The sequence below is a fragment of the Harpegnathos saltator genome, unplaced genomic scaffold (assembly GCF_003227715.2).
Source record: "Harpegnathos saltator strain DR-91 unplaced genomic scaffold, Hsal_v8.6 scaffold360, whole genome shotgun sequence".
Classification (NCBI taxonomy): Eukaryota; Metazoa; Arthropoda; class Insecta; order Hymenoptera; family Formicidae; genus Harpegnathos; species Harpegnathos saltator.
The window spans coordinates 325,123-339,249 of record NW_020230162.1 but is presented as its reverse complement, the minus strand read 5'-3'; the positions used below and the strand labels follow the sequence as shown (position 1 = coordinate 339,249).

The window sequence follows — 14,127 nt, the reverse complement described above, 5'->3', positions numbered from 1 at the left end:
GTCTACTCTACATACAATACATACACTGGCCGGACTGTTCCTCTACTGGGCCTCTCTCTTCTACTATTTACAAACGCATAAATAATAATAATTATTGTATTATCGTATAGTTTTTTTTTTTTTATATATATTTATAGTATTTATAGTAGTAAGTAGAGTACGAGTTGTGTCGAGTTGACGCTAGTTAACCGTACGGTTACACCGCGATTAGCCGCCTAGTCGGGTAGTCGGGTACTACGATTTTCCATTCTCATCGTGAATAATAAACGGAGTACAGAAAATAAACTCGAGAGTCTCGGGAGTGTACGAAGGGGGAGCATAGCGGAAGGGCAGAAGGTTGCGGAGATGGCGAGAGATGAAAGGAACATCGCGTCGACGTAATCATCGAGGGGGAAGAAATCAAAGAACAAAATTGGGAAGAAGGAATTGCGGGAGGGGGGAGGCAGTATCTCGTCGTCTCCTCTGTCTTATACTGTACACTAATTACAAGATCCTTGTCCTCTGATTATTGTCAGCCACACCACACGCGAGAACGCCGCGTCGTTTGTTGCACAGCGCGTGAATTACGCGCGAGAGATTGCGTCCGTCTCTCTCTCTCTCTCTCTCTCTCTCTCTCTCTCTCTCTCTCTCTCTCTCTCTCTCTCTCTCTCTCTCTCTCTCTCTCTCTCTCTCTCTCTCTCTTTCTCTGGCACCTGTCTCCTCGTTTCTTTATCTTCCATTAACGAGCGACCGCATCGAGTCACACTCGTCCGGGTGACTTGAGTTCCTGCGTCGCGGACGCGAGGCCGCTCGCCGGATGCGGCGACTGATCGGACCCGCCCGAGGATGCCGTCGACGACGACGACGGCGACAGTCCGGAGGACGCGGTGGTCAGCAAAACACCGGCCGATCCGGCGACGCCGCCGCCGCCGCCGCCGCCGCCGCCTCCACCGCCGCCGACGACGACGGCGCCGCCGACGACGCTGCCGACGGCACCCCCGTTGATCGAGAAAGGTTTCACGTTACCGGCGACGGAGATCGCGGAGGACGAGGTCGTCAGTATGCTCGGAGCGGTGGACGGCGGCATCACGCCGCCTAATCCACCCAGAGTCCTCGAGTAGGTCTCCAGTAGGGATATGTCACCGGTGCCAAGGTGAGACGCGCCGTACAGGTTTCTGTAGAAGTCCGGATGCGGTCGTACGAATTGCGTTCCCGGATGTATCGCCGGGTGGAGAGAATGATGAGTCGGCAGCCGACTGGCCAGCGGGTTGACGAGTTTACCTGCACCACCTCCGCCGCCGCCGCCACCTCCTCCCCCGGTGGTACCACTTCCGTAGGGCGTCGTTACGAGATCCGTCATTGTGGTGGGATTCGTGTTGGAGGTCTGGTCGCCGTCCTTGCTCGCCATGTCCGCGAGCGACCAGATTCGCGGCTTCGTGGGCACCGCGCTGCCCGTGGTGGACGCGCTGGTGCTCGGCGGTAGATGATGGTGTTGGCTACCTGGCGACGTGCTCTCCGGTGACGGGTGACGTAACAGCCGGCCGTGATTCGGCGCGAGATAGGCTGGATGTTGCAGTTGCAACGGATGCCTCGGCTCTCTCTGGTCGTACAGGCATTCCGGACTGTCCGGGCCGCTATCCGCACGCGATTCGCTCCATTCGCTCTCGGTTCTACCTTGAACGCCCGCCGATCCGCCGCTGCTACTGTGCAGAAGGTCGAGACGGTGCGCCGGTCGCTCCCCGTCTTCGCTGGAACCTGTACCTGAGTCTTTCGAATCTGAACCAAGAAGAAGTCAAGTCACGTGATCCGCTGGCTAACGCCCAATTCGGAGTAATTGTCGTGTTTCCGGTTCCGATTTCGAATAGACGTGAACGGTTTTGTCGGCCGAGAGAATACGTCATAAGAATAATGTTATTATCGTCTGGACTCTCCCCTGGCCCCCCTCCCTCCCTCCCTCCCTCCCTCCCTCCGTCCTCTCATTAATATGTGCGAGATAAAATAGAAGTACAGGTTAGTGAGAAATAGTGAGAAACGTATTCGGTGGATCGAAAATAGGAAACGAGACGCATATAGAAAGTTGAGATACATCGATACGACGTGGTCGCATTATCCAGTGGACTTGACAAACGATCGAAAACGCCGTGTGTATAAAATTGGACGTGATCGTGCAACCAGACTCACCTAAACGATCCTTCTCGTCGACGCTCTTTCTCCCGCTGTCGTCGTCCTCGTTATTATTATCTTCGTCCTCGACTCGGTTTCTCGGCTCCCACGTCATCTTATTTTCCTTTTTCAAGCGTCTTCGCGCGTTCGCGAACCACGTCGACACTTGCGTTAGCGTCATCTTGGTAATAATAGCCAACATGATCTTTTCGCCCTTTGTAGGGTACGGATTTTTCTTGTGTTCGTTCAGCCACGCTTTCAGCGTGCTCGTCGTTTCCCGCGTCGCATTCTTTCGCCTCGCGCCGTTTAGATCCATGCCGTAGCTACAACAGATCGAAAAGACAAGAAAAATTACATGCGGCATGTCGTTCTCGCGCGTCAACCGCGTCGTCAGAGTTATCTTCTTAATTATCCCCCGTAATAAAACACGAGAGTTTTCCCAAACGATCCTGATGCGACCAAGGCCGTATCAACATGGGAGAGAGAGAGAGAGAGAGAGAGAGAAGGAGAGAGAGAGAGAGAGAGAAGGAGAGAGAGAGAGAGAGAGAAGGAGAGAGAGAGAGAGAGAGAGAGCCGTCCCGGCGACGGCAGGGAGCAGGAGAGAACTGGAAATTGGCGCGTAGCAGAGTAAAAAATCATTGCGTGTTCGTTTGCGCGCTCGGCAACAATCTGCGATCGGAGCAGATGCGGGACGAGCCAAGTCATCCGTTTATTATCCCGTAACTGGTCCGGTAGGATCGAAGCGGTTCTCCGGGCCTCGGCCAGGGCACCGGTCGAGGGATTAAGTTTTACACCGAGGACGTTTTCGTCGTCCGAAGGATGCGCGTGACCCAGATAGGGGCGAGCGTATACAAGCGGGGCGCGAACGATACTTTATACGAGCGAGCGAGCGAGCGAGCGAGCGAAAATAAACGAGACACCGGAGAAAACCGGGGGTGCAAAGGAGGGGGAGAGGGCAAGGTGGAGAAGAAGAAGGAGGAAGAGGAGGAGGAGGAGGAGGAGGTCAGGAGGGTCCGTTGGCGAAGGCTTCGTGGAAGCTCGCGTCGGAAAACTTATCCCATCGTGGGGCTCGTTATGCCTTCCCCAGCCGGTATAAAAGTCCGAGAGTCCTGCTCGGTTTGAGGAGCGATATAAGCGGGTAGGTAGGTACTACTTCCATCCCGAGAGCAGATCTCTATCTAACGGTTTAAGCTCCTTCCTTCCTTCCATCCTGGCCAGAGGAATGGAGCGGAAAGAGGTAGGAATTGCGAGTCAGGGTGAGAGAGAAAGAGAGAAGAGGCCAGCCTCCACCTTCACCTCCGCCTCCGCTTCGCCTGCTGCTGCCTCGCTCTGTCGGACCAGAGCGACCGACCCTCTGGGATCCCATTACTAAAAGACTAACCCTTATCAAAGATTAAACTTCGGTATAACTGCTGAATCGACGGGATCGAAATTAAATTTTCCACCACCGAGGCGACTCCGGCTGGGACTCGCCGGATACTTCTTCCTCCCTGTCCTTTTCTTTCTATTCTGTGTGTCTCTTCTCCCGCTCCCCCTCCCTCCCCCCCCCTTTTTTACTCTTTCTCTCACACTATCTGTCTGTTTTTTTTTTTTTTTTATTTTTGTCCTCGGGTTCTGCTCCTTCTTTATTCGTTTTGTGTCCTTCGTTCTTTCCGTCTGTACAATCTGAGCGGTCGCGTCTCGTTTCGTAGCGTGCGCAGGTCGCAGGACACAGTTTTCTCAACCCGACTGCTCGTTGTTGATGATATCGTGGATGTCAATGAGCTTCTTCGACGAGCTTTCACGACGATTGTACGTACACGGAAACTGGAAGTTTCGTCGCACAAGCGACGAATCGATCGAGGTCGGACCGTCGAAGCGCGTGGAAAACAGTCGCGAAGTGAACGAAAGCAAAGCATCCTGCAGAAAGCATCCTCGCGAATTGTAGCCCGTCCGACCGCGAGACACGTCCGATTCAAATTCTCAGCAGCGAATTCCTCTCGCCAAGTCGCCACCGCCTTTCGCCTTTCGCCCCGTGACCCCGTCACGGCGCGTCGCCATTATTGAGCTTTATTTTCGCCTTCGCATCCCGAGACGTAGCCGGTCGGTTGGGTGAGGCGTCGTGTATGGACGCGCGCGACTGACATCCCCGGTGTTGCGTGGCGTCGGATAGGTTAGATAGGGGTAGTGAGTGTGGAAGTGTGGCGGCGGGAGATGGGAAATTAATAAAACTGTCACTTATCTACCCTTCTCCCCGAGGCAGGCCTACACACACGGCATTTCTCGCTCCTCTATCTTGCTTCTCACCCTACGCCGCAACCCCCGTCTGTCCGCTCGCCCCTCCCGTTCACCCCCAGCTTCGTTCGCACCGACGCTGCCGCCACCTCTAGCCTCCCTCCTCCCTCCCTCCCTCTCTCTCTCTCTCTCTCTCTCTCTCTCTCTCTCTCTCTCTCTCTCTCTCTCTCTCTCTCTCTCGCTATCTCGCCGTCGCACTTTTCCCGCTTCTATTTGTCTCGCTCCGATTCCGGGCGCCCCGCATGCGGGATTTGAAGCAGCTGAAACGAAGCGCTAAACATTTCAATTTGGCATCAGGCGCTCCCATGCCGAGTGCGCGCGCGCGTTTGCCCTGATACACATCTCTCTCTCTCTCTCTCTCTCTCTCCCCTCCCTCCCCCCTCTCTCTCTCTTTCTCTCTCTGGCTCTCTCTCTCTCTCTCTGGCTCTTCATCCTCCGACCTAGTCTGTCCTCTGTGTATTCCTCGTCCCATCCGCTCGATTCCAGGTCGCAGACGTGCGCGGAAGGTCGCAGACGCGTACCGTGCTCGCCGAGTGAAAGAGAGAAAGGGAGAACGGAGGCGAAAAGGGTGGCTCTCGGATGAGAGGCGAAGCGCTGGATAGAGGCGGAGAACGCGCGAGGTGGACCGACATCGATGGAACGGAGCAGGAAAAGTGAGAGGAAGACAGAAAAGAGCCAAGAGCACCAAGAGGAGACGGGGGGTGGCTGGGGCAGAGGGTGGTGGCAGCGGCGACGGCGGCGGGGATGGCTTAACCCCGGTCTGTTTGCGAGGAGCAAATGGCGTTCTGCAGTTATTTTAAAATTCAGCCGGTGGCAGGGGGCGCGGATCGGATTAAAAAATCAGAGTGGAAGCTTGTTTCTCATGATAACAGCCAGCCGCCCCGAGAGCGGCAACTGCTGCTGCTGCTGCTGCTGCTGCTGCTACCGCTTTCTCCCGATTCCTCTTCCCTGTGCCACCGCCACGTCTCTCTATCTCTCCGCTTTCTCCATCCACGTTTCGAGCCCATTCTGTCTCTTTTCTTGGCTCACCGCGTACGGTTCTTCTCTCCCTGCCTCTCTCACTCTCCGTTGCTGCTCATTCTCCTGCATTTCGCTCGTGCTTTCTCTCTCTCTCTCTCTCTCTCTCTCTCTCTCTCTCTCTCTCTCTCTCTCTCCCTCTCTCGTTCTCAACCCCTCCCCCTCCCCGCTTGCGCTGCTGCAATTCTCCCAATCTATCTCCCGCACAGTCGCTACCTCCGGTATCATCGCCGCGGCTACCATCGCTATCGCCATCGTCAACCGCTTTAAATACGACAGCTATATATATACGGTGAGCCAGTAGAGAATATAGGCGAGCGAGCGAGCGAGCGAGCGCGGTGTACTTGCCGGAGATATAAATATATATGCAAATGCATACAGGTATATACGCTCACATGTGTACCACACGTACGCGCCCTGCACGGCTCGTCGCGTATCGTTCTTTCTTTCCGCGCGTTGTTCGTTGGCCACACGTCGCTCGTTTGCCACAGCCCGGTGATAGTGGCCCTATGCCATGCCACTTCTTCCCAATTCTTGCGATACTGTTTACAGTTTTTCGCGGAAAAACACTAAATTTCGATACATCCAACTGTTTCGCTCACGTCGCTGAAATCGATTCGCTATCCTGAATTCTCCCCCGATTGTCACGTGGAGATGCAATCGCGTCTCGTCGCATTTTACAGATATTCGCACATTTCCGCGGCGATTCTCCTCATCCGGAGATTTTTCGGGCGATGCTGCATGTCGCAGCACGCGTGTCACATTGTACAGATACCCGACGCATTGATCGATATCCGAGCCGAAGAATAAAGTTGAAGTGGTTGCTTGTGTCTCAGCATTAAAACTAATATCGTTAATTTTTGACAATCGGCAGAAGGGAACGTCGCGGTGAAAAGAGAGAGCTATTGACGAGTGCGAGATTACTGGGAAGAGTCTCGTGGAGAATTCTGAGACGAGGAGTTGTTCCACGAGTTTGCCAGTAGCTGCACGATACACGACGCGGCACGTATCGATCAACGCGAATGTAAAGTAAATTTGAATACAAACCTGCATAACGAACGCACATACATCACCATTAAGCGTCCGACGCGGTACAATGTCTCGGGCATGCTAATCTAACGTATGTACGAGGTGTTGAATTAATGCCACTGGGCAGCCTGATTAATGCAAGTCGTAAAAGTATTATCGCCGATATGCACAAGAGACACTTCTCCGCTGACGTAAACTGCATTGCTCTGTCAGCATGAATTTCCTCGCGATAATTGTAATCTTCTCGAGCGAACGGACCGCCTCTCTCTCTCTCTCTCTCTCTCTCTCTCTCTCTCTCTCTCTCTCTCTCTGTCTCTCTCTCTTCTGCTGTCCATCTTCCTCCGCGGAGGCACGCGGAGAATTGACAACACATGTACATCGATCTATCGCTAATCGCTCCTCACGAGGACGCCGGATCGTCGTCACAATTGCCTCCGATCTGATTACAAATTCGTGGAAGACTGCGATACATCCCGCATACCTCGACAATATACGGCGCGAAGGCAGCTATTTTTGACCCGGTCGGCTTATCCATCAAACCGGGTGACCGCGCATCGCGCTTGATATCCCCCGAATGGAGACCACTATCGCGAATATATTTCTCGTAGATAACAACCGGTTTCGCGCTTCCACGACCGAGCGAGTATCGCGGCAAGGTCCAGGTAGGTTTCCACGATAAGTGACGACGACGAGGAGTGTCGAGCATCGAGTCGCCCATTAAGAGTCAACCGAACGGCCATTTCTTTCGCCCTTTTCCCGTCGACCGGTTAGCGTAAACGCGTTCATCAAGATGTAGCCCTTTGAGAGGGTGAAAACGGAGGGGTCCGAGGTGACCAAGGGCAGTTCACGTCGAGGCAGGTGTGCGGTTGGCACGACTCCGCCCCTCGTCACCGGTTGTAACTAGGGTTGATATCTAACTTTGTCCTCTGTTTCGTTCTCCCCCCTAGCCCTCTCTCTCTCTCTCTCTCTCTCGCTCTTTGAAGCCGACACTCCTTTCCAGATATGGTCGTCATGCCTTACGCTTTATCAGCGCGTTACCGCGGCCATTCCGGGATGGTAGACGCCATCTTTCCGCGACCGTGCACGCACGACGAGGGGTTGCTCGAGGTTCGCCGCGCATCTTTCTATCCGGTTCTATCCCGAGGCGGCGACGTCGGGCGTCCGCCTGCGCACCACCACCACCACCACCACCACCACCACTACCACCACCACCACCACCACCACTGTCTATCGTCCGCTCGTGGTCGCGCTTGAGTTTAATCAGCCACGAGGCCGCGGCAGGGACTGGTTTGCGGTTCCTTTGATCCACCCGCTTTCCGCAACGGCGACCTTGCGAGTCTCCTCCATGAGACAGGTTGAAAACAAGCTCGGGACGGTACAGAAGGTTCGGCCAAGTAGAAGAATCGAGAACCGATGTGTCGCGCCTCCTCGTGCCTCGCATGCACCGCGAGGGAGAGAGAGAGAGAGAAGCCCCGGTTCGATTTGCATTTTTGGAAAAAAATGCGAATTTATGTACGAGAGGATGCGGCGAGGAGTTTTTTTTCGCGTTTCGCGGTCCGCCGAGCACACTACGTGCTCGCTCGCTCTCGTGAGGAATCTCAGCCGTCTCGTTCTTAAGCTCGCGCGTTTCATTATTCCGATAACTGCCGCTTTATTAGTCCTACCGGACGGCCCCCCCCCCTCCCCCGCGGCCCCCTCGCGCCGTCTGGATCGATTTAAATTGCATCGAAGCGGCTCACTGTTGGAAACTAATATACGCGAATTTCACGACGGCGTCGGAAGTTCCGGGCGGCGTTGCGGGATGAAGAACTTTTCGCCGACGAAAGTTTTCGCGCGATTTCGCGGAGAATCGCGGTCCTCGGGTGGTGTGTATTTTCGGCGGGCGCTCATAAATCAACCCCCGCGCGTAGAAGGGAAACGGAGAAATCGAGCGGGGGGGAGAGAGAGAGAGAGAGAGAGAGAGAGAGAGAGAGAGAGAGACGAGCTGGACGAGAGAATGGACGCGGAATGTGTTCGCTGGAGCGGGCTAACGCGACGACTGGACTAGCGTGCTCCGTAACACGGAGCATCTAAATATTTGTGTCGACTAGAACAGAGCGATACGAAAGCGCTCGCGGTGGAAACGAAAGAGGATGATGAGGGGAAGGAGGTGGAGGAGGAGAAGGAGGAAGAGCCGACGGTGCGGAGGACGTGAAGGAGGACGACATGTGGAATGAGAGTCGGCCGATTATTAGTGTCGAGTTACAGTCGGTTCGCGGAGGAGACGGAAACATCGGCCATGGTTTTCACTCCCGCAGTTTACACGACGAGCGTCTAGTGTGTACCCGATGTCGTCACGTTAAGCTCTTAGAAGCGCTTAGACGCGTCGCCTCGCTGCGCCTCTCGCCTCTCCTCGTCCCTCCTCGCCCTCGGCTCGCCTCGCCCGGGAGGAAGTTTTGTCACCGCGGTGTGACAGTCGGTTGTTCCGCATCCAACTTTATTACCAGTTGGTCGCGGTGTGACAGATCGATCGTAAACTTCGCCGGATATGTGTGCGGCGAGCGTGCGTCTCGCCAGAGCGCCGGCGAGAGTCTCTCCAGCCGCGTGTCGACGTGTGTGTACACGTGTCGCGACGCGGTCCGCCACGTACGGAGATTATACAATCTCTCATCCTCTCACGCGCTCTCCCCCCCCCCTCCCCCGCTCTATCTCTCTCTCTCTCTCTCTTTCTCTCTCTTCCGTTCCGGTGTTCTATCTATTCGTTCATCTCCCTCTTTCTGCCCACCTATCTATCCGTCTGCCTGTCCTCCACCCCTCCGCCCGAGCTGTTTCGATGAATATCACGGAGTTTATACAAAATGATACACGGTGCGCTACTTTGTCATACGATCGCTTAAATCCGTCCACGAGACGGCCATGCTTAACGCCGGCCTGCCGCCGGCGCGCGCTGTGATTAAAGTCACGCTGAATTATCGCCGGCCGAGATTATTATTATTGCCGCGCGACGACGAGAGCGACGAGAGCGTTATCGCTGAACTTACGAAATTTATTGAACCGCGCTTCCTGTGTCCCCGCGCACAGAAAGATACGGCAGAAACAGATCGGCCATAATTAACCGCGCTCTCTCGTCGCTAATTAGCCCGCACGCGCTGTCGAGCGATTCGTTTTTTCATTTTCGGAGTGACTCACGGACGTTTTTGGGTTTTGGCTCGACGGGCGCCTCGCGCCAGTCTTTTCTTCTGATACGAGGCCACGAGAGTGGCGAAAAATTGCCGTCGCGCAAACTTCTGCAGAGAAAGGATTCACGTACGTAGTACGTTAGATTTGCGATTTTACCACGCGCGCCGACGATTTCTCCAGTCGGAGTTTTAATATTCCCGGATCATTCCGGGGGAGAGAGAGAGAGAGAGAGAGAGAGAGAGGGGGGGAGAGAGGGAGAGGGAGAGAGAGAGAGAGAGAGAGACGACGAGACATACACACGCTCTTATAAATTATTCACTCCGTTCGACGGCACGCGAGCGAGACTCGGCGCCTTCAGTCGCGTTCAGTCTTTGCGCTAGAAATCTCCCCCTTTTTCTAAAAGTGACACCCCCCTGCGCACAGAGTCTCCCGAGTTCCTCTCTTTCGGTTTTTGCTTTCGCGGCTGTCGTCGGAGTGCAGCTCGCGGTTGCCGGGAAAGAGAGACGGAGAGAAAGAGACCGCGACACTGCGTCAGTGCGAAAGAGGGGTGCGGCCGAGTCATTAAATCCTGCCGCGTATAGTCGGCGGCAGGACTAATCTACGTCCATTAAGCCTAATGGGAAAAGAGCGGCGCGCATTCCGCGGCCTGGCCTGTCACGTGGTGCGACGAACCGCTGTCATCCACATGTCGAAGGAGGCGAACTCGTCGAACAGTAGATCGCGCGCGGCCCCGCGCTCGCGCTCGCGCGACCCTAAGCCTCAACGAAAAACGAGTGTCACTGACTTTTCCGACGGACGCGCGTCCCCCTCAACCCTTACCAGCCCCGGCAAAAACCGTCCCCCGGGAGCGAAACCGGGTCATTAAACGGCCGTACATCATCCATGCGAGACGTATCTCACGGGCGGGGCGCCGAAGGGTGCGGATATCAGCCCCGCCTCGTCTCATTAGCCGCGAATATTTCGAGTCCCTCGATCGGCGGCCAGGGTGTTGCCATTGAGACTCCAATTTTCAAACGATAACGCGCGAAACCGGTCTTCTCCGGCGAGCGACGATATTCGACCTTGTCAGCCAGCACGACGGAAAACGTTAAACCGCCGCTCGCCGCTTCGGGACGTCGTTTACGTGGAAGAAGACGGACGCGCGCGCGTGTCGCGAGAGAGAGAGAGAGAGAGAGAGAGATCGCACCGCGCGTAATCTTCCGATGCGTTGTTCCGCTGGAATTCGTTTGAGCAACGCTCGAGCTCGAGCGACGATGATTAGTCGATCTACCGCGCCGGGTGACAGCCGCCATGACAGTTGCCGGTGACTGGCATTATGATATCATCGCGTCTCATTAAGTTGCGTGTGAAGCATATTTAATTGCATTCAAGAAATCGGGGACTGTACGACCCGTGAGGAGAATCATCAAGGTGACGCCGAGAGGAGAACGCACGATTGTTTTGTATTTATACGTATCATATTTTCGGTAACCTCTCTCATCAGTTCCGTTTTGTGCGCTCGATGAAAATCAACGCGCCACGGTCGGCGTGTTGACACACCGAGCACTCAGACGACCGCTATATTACCGCTATATTACCGCGTCTCTTCAAGTTACGAGCGAAGCATAATTATTATTCTAATCAATCGTATTCAAGAGATCGCTTGAAAGCGGCGAACGAAGAGCGAAATCGAACGGGACATGCAGGACATATGCATCTCGAATTATTCATTCATCAGCATTCGAGCAATTCATTTATCACATCTTGCACGGTTCAATCACCGATTAAGCCGCGTGACAATCCAGAGAAATTAACGCGACCGTCGACTTTCAATCGACGAGACGATCATTGACTGATAACGTGGAGAAGGCTCGATTCTCCTGTCGCTCGCGTTGCTCGCGGTTTCGATTTCGCGCGCTAACCAACGGTTCCTCGTATAAAGGAGCGCCTCGTCCGTGGGCGAGCTCGCGCGCCTTTGGATTTGCGCGACATTGAGATTCACGTGTCGTCGTAGCCGGGATCCTCGGCTCGTTCGGGACTCTGCGCGCGTGCCGACACTCGCCGGTGCGTCGTCGTCGTCGTCGTCGTCGTCGTCGTCGTCGTCGTCGTCGTCGTCGTCGTCGTCGGCGTCGTCGTCGTCGTCGTCGTCGTCGTACACGCGCACTCGGTAACACGCATCGCCGTCGATCGCTCGCTCGGATGCCGGACGTAGGCAAGCGGTTGGCAGCGCTCGAGAGACCAGCCGCCGAACGCCGCTCGTCGCCGGCTGCTGCTGCTTTCTCATTGTCTACCCTATATGTCTCCGGAAGCAGGGCCAATCCGCCGGAAAGACGGGACCGTTAACCCGCACGATCCCGAGACCTCGCGGCCGTGCATGCCAACGCTGCATTATTGGCTTTTTGTATGCTCATGCTAAGTGGCCGCCGCGCACGCTCGCGCATAATGCCCTTGGATCCTTTGCACCTCCGGCTTCCGATTTAAGCGGATAGTTCCGGGCCCCGCTGTGTGTTACCGGAATCTTGCCGGTCGGTCGCGCGCTTCCCGATCTGGGAGTGGCAGCGCGTCTTACGGCTCTCCTTCGCGGCTCCACCGTCGCCCCGCGGATAAGCGTAATCAGTTTCGCGGCGCTCGCAGTTATTTCTGTCAAACGTGCGTCAGGATCGATCATCGAGCTGCGCGTAGACCGGCATTGAAATCTTTGCGGATAAAGTTGCGTCATAAAGGGTCCGGGAGGATATATTATAATTTCATGTGCGAGGAGACTTGAACGGCGAGATTGCCTGAAGCGGTTTCTCCCCTGCACCGTTTTTTCCAGACACACACGGGAGGAAGTAGCGCGCGGCGAGAAATTGCGAGGAATGGTAAAATGATCGCGCATAATACGAGTCGATAACACGTGCACGCGGCGAAAGTGCAAGGAACGCGGTTGGAAAGAAGTAATCGGATTCAGGAAACAACAATTTTGCTGTCTCGTGGTCGCCGCAAAAGCGGGATCTCTCGGGCTAATATTATATTATGTTCAGCGGTGTATTTTTCTCGCCACGTTAACTTACGCAGTCGATAACAAGTGGTGAATAATCACGCGCTGTATTCCGCAAACGATAAAGTGTTCGGGCGACTTTAAACGGAGGCTTTAGTAATTGATTACGATTAGCGCGGGCGCGAAGCGAGCTTCCCGATCGTTTGTGCACATCGTTCGGCGGATCGAGGACAGCTTTCTTCCGCTTGTTAGTTGCGCGGAATCGTTCACCTCGCCTGCGAAACGAGAAACGCGAGAACGGGGCGTGTCGCTGACGCTCGCGAAACTCCGCGGAGTCGCGAGGCGCGCCAGCTAAACGAGCGCGATTCCGCGCGAAAAATCCGCGAACGAGCGATCGGTCGCGGCCATTAGTTACTCCGTCAAAAACATTTCGTCCGATAGGAGATAACAAGTAGAAAATTCCATTCCGGCAAGATTTCAATCCGCGAGCTCGGATAAAGCTCGGAGAGTCGCTCGTCTTTTCCGCAGCAGGTTGTTCCTCAAGCAGGATAAAGTAGTGTTTTTTTTCTTTTTTTTTTTAGCGAAGATTACGAAATTGCGTTAAAATGCCTGACTTCGTGGTTACTACTGTGACTAATCCTTTCCCTGTTCAGCTGCTTCCTCTTTTACGCTTCAAACACAAAGTGATCTTTTAAGGAGAACCAACTCTTTGGAAATAATCCTTTTCCTTAATAAACTTTCATCTCTCTCTTTTCGCTGTAAGTTCCGATGTAAGGAGACAGTGCGGATGAGACGATGTATCATATTCATTGACGGGGAAAGGAATAAGCGCTCGATCGACTCGCTCGCGTAAACGTGACGTTAAGGGGACTGGAAGGTCAGATCACTGAAAAATCGTGCTTGCTTTTTGATAATACTTTGTGACGAACTGAATAAATGTGCAGGAATGAAAATTTTTGATATATTTATATAACGTATGAAGAGTGGAAAAATTTTGTTTATTAACAAATATCCATATCAATATACGTCCACATAAATTTTAAACGCGTTTCTCTCGAAATTTTATCGTTCAACTTTTTGCAGTGATTTCTCCGAAACTGAGCTTCGTATCGATTTGAAATTTTAAAGCAATAATATTTGTTCATCTGACTCTCAGATGAACCATGGACAACTCCGTCCAAATTTTCATTTCGAGATATTAATTTTTTTATTGTAAAAGAACTGAGAAATTTGAATTTTTTCCTAATAATAGCCATTTTGTTAATTTTGTTCGATTTTTTTTGTAGTGTTTCACCGGGTAATGACAAGCCTCCTTAAGATTTCTAGCTGAAATTCGCTCTGATCGGACCACCGAGAGCTGAGATATTACTGCAGAAACGACAACTTGAGAAGAAAAGGAGATTATACTTCAGCTATATATATCTCGTATATTTATATGAGTATTTGTTAATGAACAAAAAGTTTCTACTCTTCACATGTTGTACAAGTATATACCTAAAATTTTCATTCTTGCACATTTATTCAGTTCATCGCAAAATATTGTCACA

At 53.5% G+C, this 14,127-nt stretch overlaps 1 protein-coding gene across 1 annotated transcript in view; it reads right to left on the bottom strand.

Moving 5' to 3' along the window:
* Positions 1-626: 626 nt before the first annotated feature.
* mirr (iroquois-class homeodomain protein mirror) overlaps positions 627-14,127 on the bottom strand; it is a 36,033-nt gene continuing 22,532 nt past the window's right edge. Inside the window, exons 4-5 of the mRNA XM_011150196.3 lie at positions 2,161-2,465; positions 627-1,755 (exon numbers count right to left, since the gene is read on the bottom strand). Coding sequence (XP_011148498.2) covers positions 740-1,755; positions 2,161-2,465 — 1,321 coding nt within the window. The 3' untranslated portion in view covers positions 627-739. The remainder of the gene's footprint in view (positions 1,756-2,160; positions 2,466-14,127) is intronic.